The 3,696-nt window shown below is 15.6% G+C and overlaps 1 protein-coding gene across 1 annotated transcript in view; it reads left to right on the plus strand.

The window, feature by feature from the left end:
* LOC102681912 (gamma-aminobutyric acid receptor alpha-like) overlaps positions 1 to 1,205 on the plus strand; it is a 22,259-nt gene extending 21,054 nt beyond the window's left edge. Inside the window, 1 exon segment of the mRNA XM_031513075.1 lies at positions 911 to 1,205. Within this exon segment, the coding sequence (XP_031368935.1) occupies positions 911 to 1,124 (214 nt within the window). The 3' untranslated portion in view covers positions 1,125 to 1,205.
* Positions 1,206 to 3,696: the final 2,491 nt, after the last annotated feature.

Consider the following 3,696-nt stretch of genomic DNA (forward strand, 5'->3'; position numbering starts at 1 on the left):
TAAGGAATTTTATTTTTTTGTCTTTGCGTAGAATATAGAATTAAAGTGTGTTATAAGACTTTCTCCTTTTTTAAATAATATTCTTTTTTTAAAAAATATGATATAAATCATCTTATATGATATTATATTATTTTATATCTATAATATTATCTGTAAATATATCAAAAAAATATTAAAACAAAAAATAAATATATTTTAATAATTGTGTAGATTTTTTGCACGTGAATGAATAAAGAATATATAAAAAATTAATATATAAAAAATATATAAAAAAAAAATCAAATTCATTTTTTTAAATGAAATATATTTTTTGATGTGTTAATTAATACAATTTAATGCTTTTTATAAAAAATTTTAAACAATATAGAAATATATTTTTTTTGAAATCAATCAGTTTTTGATTATTTTTCGCTACAATTATTATTATATACATTAATGTAAATCAAGATGATCAGTCCACTATTTGTGAATATATAATATCTACATTTTTATTATGTATTTATATTTCATCATACATACATTTATATTAATTTATTATAATTTACATTATAATATATATTGTTAGTATTTTAAATATTAATATTTTGATTTTCTGAAAAATTAATTATTATTTATTTGAAAAAATTAATTTATAATTTGAAAAAAATTATTTTTTAAGAAATATAACGAAAACACAATATACATAATTTTGTATGAATTTGATTATATTTTTTTAATTTAAAAAAAATTAAAAAAAAATGAAATTAAAACAAAACTGAATCGAGCAAAATAAATATGAAAATAAAAATAAATATATATTTATTATTTATTATTTATTCTGATATATCTTTTATAATATATTTTCTTATTAATATATCTTCAATATTGATTATTTCATTTAAATTATAAATATAATTGATATTAACTGTAGGAAGCGCAGACAAAGAGAAGCAGCTGGAAACTGTAGGAAACGTGGCGAAAAAATTGCAAGACATATAAACAGCGTGTCTTACATCGATAAAGTTGCACGAATAGTATTTCCTGCTTCTTTTGGACTACTCAACGTTTGTTATTGGGTCATTTACGTCACCTATCAAGAAGAATTTAAATGGCAAGATCCTCCGCTTGGATCAATTTCTCAATGATTTAATTAATTAAAATAGCAATGTCTATGATATTTATGCATACATATTATAATATAAAAATTGAAAAATATATTATCATTTCAAAAATAAAAAACACAAATTATGTTAAATTATAGAATACTACTTTCTTTTTATTTAGTATTATTTAATCTTACTATATTTTATTTTTAAATATTATATTGAATAATAAGATATGTAATATTTAAAAAGAAAGAAAATTAATAAAATACAATATTATAATATTTCTATTTTTCACAAATTTAGTTATTATTTATATTAAAAAATATTAAATTTTAATATTATTATATATCTATTAATGTAATTTATTTTAATATTATATTTAAAAAAATCTATTTAAATGAATTTTGACATGTACTTAATTATCATTTAATTTTTTAAGAATATATATGATATGTAGAATAAATATGGTGTATTTAAAAAAATATATTAGGAATTAAATGATTATTTATTATTAATTGATTAAAATATATCCTTTTTTTACAATACATATATTATTAATATACATACTGTATTTTAAAATTTCTATGTTCCTTTATAATTTAATATATTTTATTGTATTATAATTTAATATATTTTTATTGTATTTATTAAAATTTTAAAGATGTATGATAAAGATATTTAAAACATATTAAACACATTTATTTATTTCTTATAAAGACTTTTTTAAGACATTTTAGTTACGTTTTAATTTTTCATAAACCGGACATTTGCAAAATATTAATAAGATTTTTTATTTTATTTAGAAAACATTATTATTAGTTAAAGATTCATAACAAAAGAAGTTTATATTTTACATATTTTAAATAATATTGTTAAATAACATTGTGTATATATATATACATTCGTATATATGAGTTCAATTCAATTAAAAAAAAATTATGTTATATATAAAATTAAAGAAAAATTTTTTTTGTAATAAAAATTCATGAATACGTAAATAATGGATTATTTATAAGAAACAATTTAAAATAGCATTTTTATTGAAATATCATTTCGAGAAACGCTAACACTAACTCTAGAAGTTCGTAAAAATTGAAATGAACTTTAATTCTTAACTTTAATTTAATTTATTTTATTTTACTTTACAAATCATGTTTGTTTTATGATAAAAATGTTAAAAAACATTTTTTTTTTAAGAGCATCATTAATATAATGCTATCAAATCAATTTAAAAGAACAAATTAACTAACATTATTATAAAAAAAAATTTTTTTAATTATTAATTGAAAGATTAAAATTTCAGCAATTTCTTTTTTCATTTTTTTAAAAATTTTGTAAGTTTGCTAAAAGATAGAATAAGAATTGAACAATGTAAAATATTCAGATTATAGATTTTATTTTTATTTTGTTATAAAAAACATCTTAAGGCAAAATTATATTTAAAATATGAACATTGTATGTGTAACAATAATAGATTTTATAGATTGAATTTAATTCCTTAATTTTTTGCCGAAACAAAAATTTTTTCATATAAAATTTATGCTCTATAAAAATGATTTTTATTTTTAATAAAAGCGAAATAGTTCGATAAAACACATAAAAGTAACAATGCTGTTCAATGATGGTAATTATACATTGTCATTCCAATATGGTAAATAGCGAACAAAATGATTGCCATTGAGCATCACTATTATAAATGTATGTTAAACTAACATTTTTCAAACTATTTCGTTTCTAAATCAAACATAAAAATATTTTTAGCTTTTTTTAATTTTTTTTTTTTAGCAGAAAGATCTATTTTATTGCATATTATGATTAGATTTTTTCCTAGATTTTTAGTTTTTGAAATAAATTGAAAAATATTATCAACAAAAACAAATATATTTTAGCTATTTTTTTATTTAATATGTTTAAATATTTATAATCTAATAATTTATATAATTTTATTTGGAAGAATTCATAGAATCATTTCAATTGAATAAGTGAAATATTATAATATATTGAAATATTTTTAATATTAAAAATTTGTAATTTTTTTTAAAATTGAATTACTTTTCAAAAACTAGTGATTTTAATGGAAAATGATTTTATTGATTCGTATTTAAGACATTAAAATATTTATAAAAAATACTTATTGAAAATTATAAAATCAGATACGTTACGTTATCTAATTTGAAAAAAAACAAAATATATGGAATAAATATTTCGTTTCTTAGAAGATAACGAATTGTAACATTAATTGTCAAAAAATAATTTTTCTAATAAAAAATTAAGATTATCTTGACTTTTTCTTAAATGAATTATATTCTTGATTTTAACATTATAATTGATATCAAGACGACTTCTTTAAATTTAATAATTTTTATATATTTTTAAATGATTTTAATAACTTAAAAATCTGAATTAGATTCAGATTTAAAAATAATGCAAAATTTAATTTTATAAAATATTATATAAAATAATATTAAATTTATATCATTAAATTCATATATTGATTAATTACAATGTATCAACTACATTAAAATCATAAATAATATATATTTTAAAAATTCAAATCGATACATTTTTTTTAGATTTCACATCAAAAATAGCTATAGAATTCAATATTAAA

This window comes from Apis dorsata, unplaced genomic scaffold (assembly GCF_000469605.1).
Source record: "Apis dorsata unplaced genomic scaffold, Apis dorsata 1.3 scaffold_575, whole genome shotgun sequence".
Taxonomy (NCBI): Eukaryota; Metazoa; Arthropoda; class Insecta; order Hymenoptera; family Apidae; genus Apis; species Apis dorsata.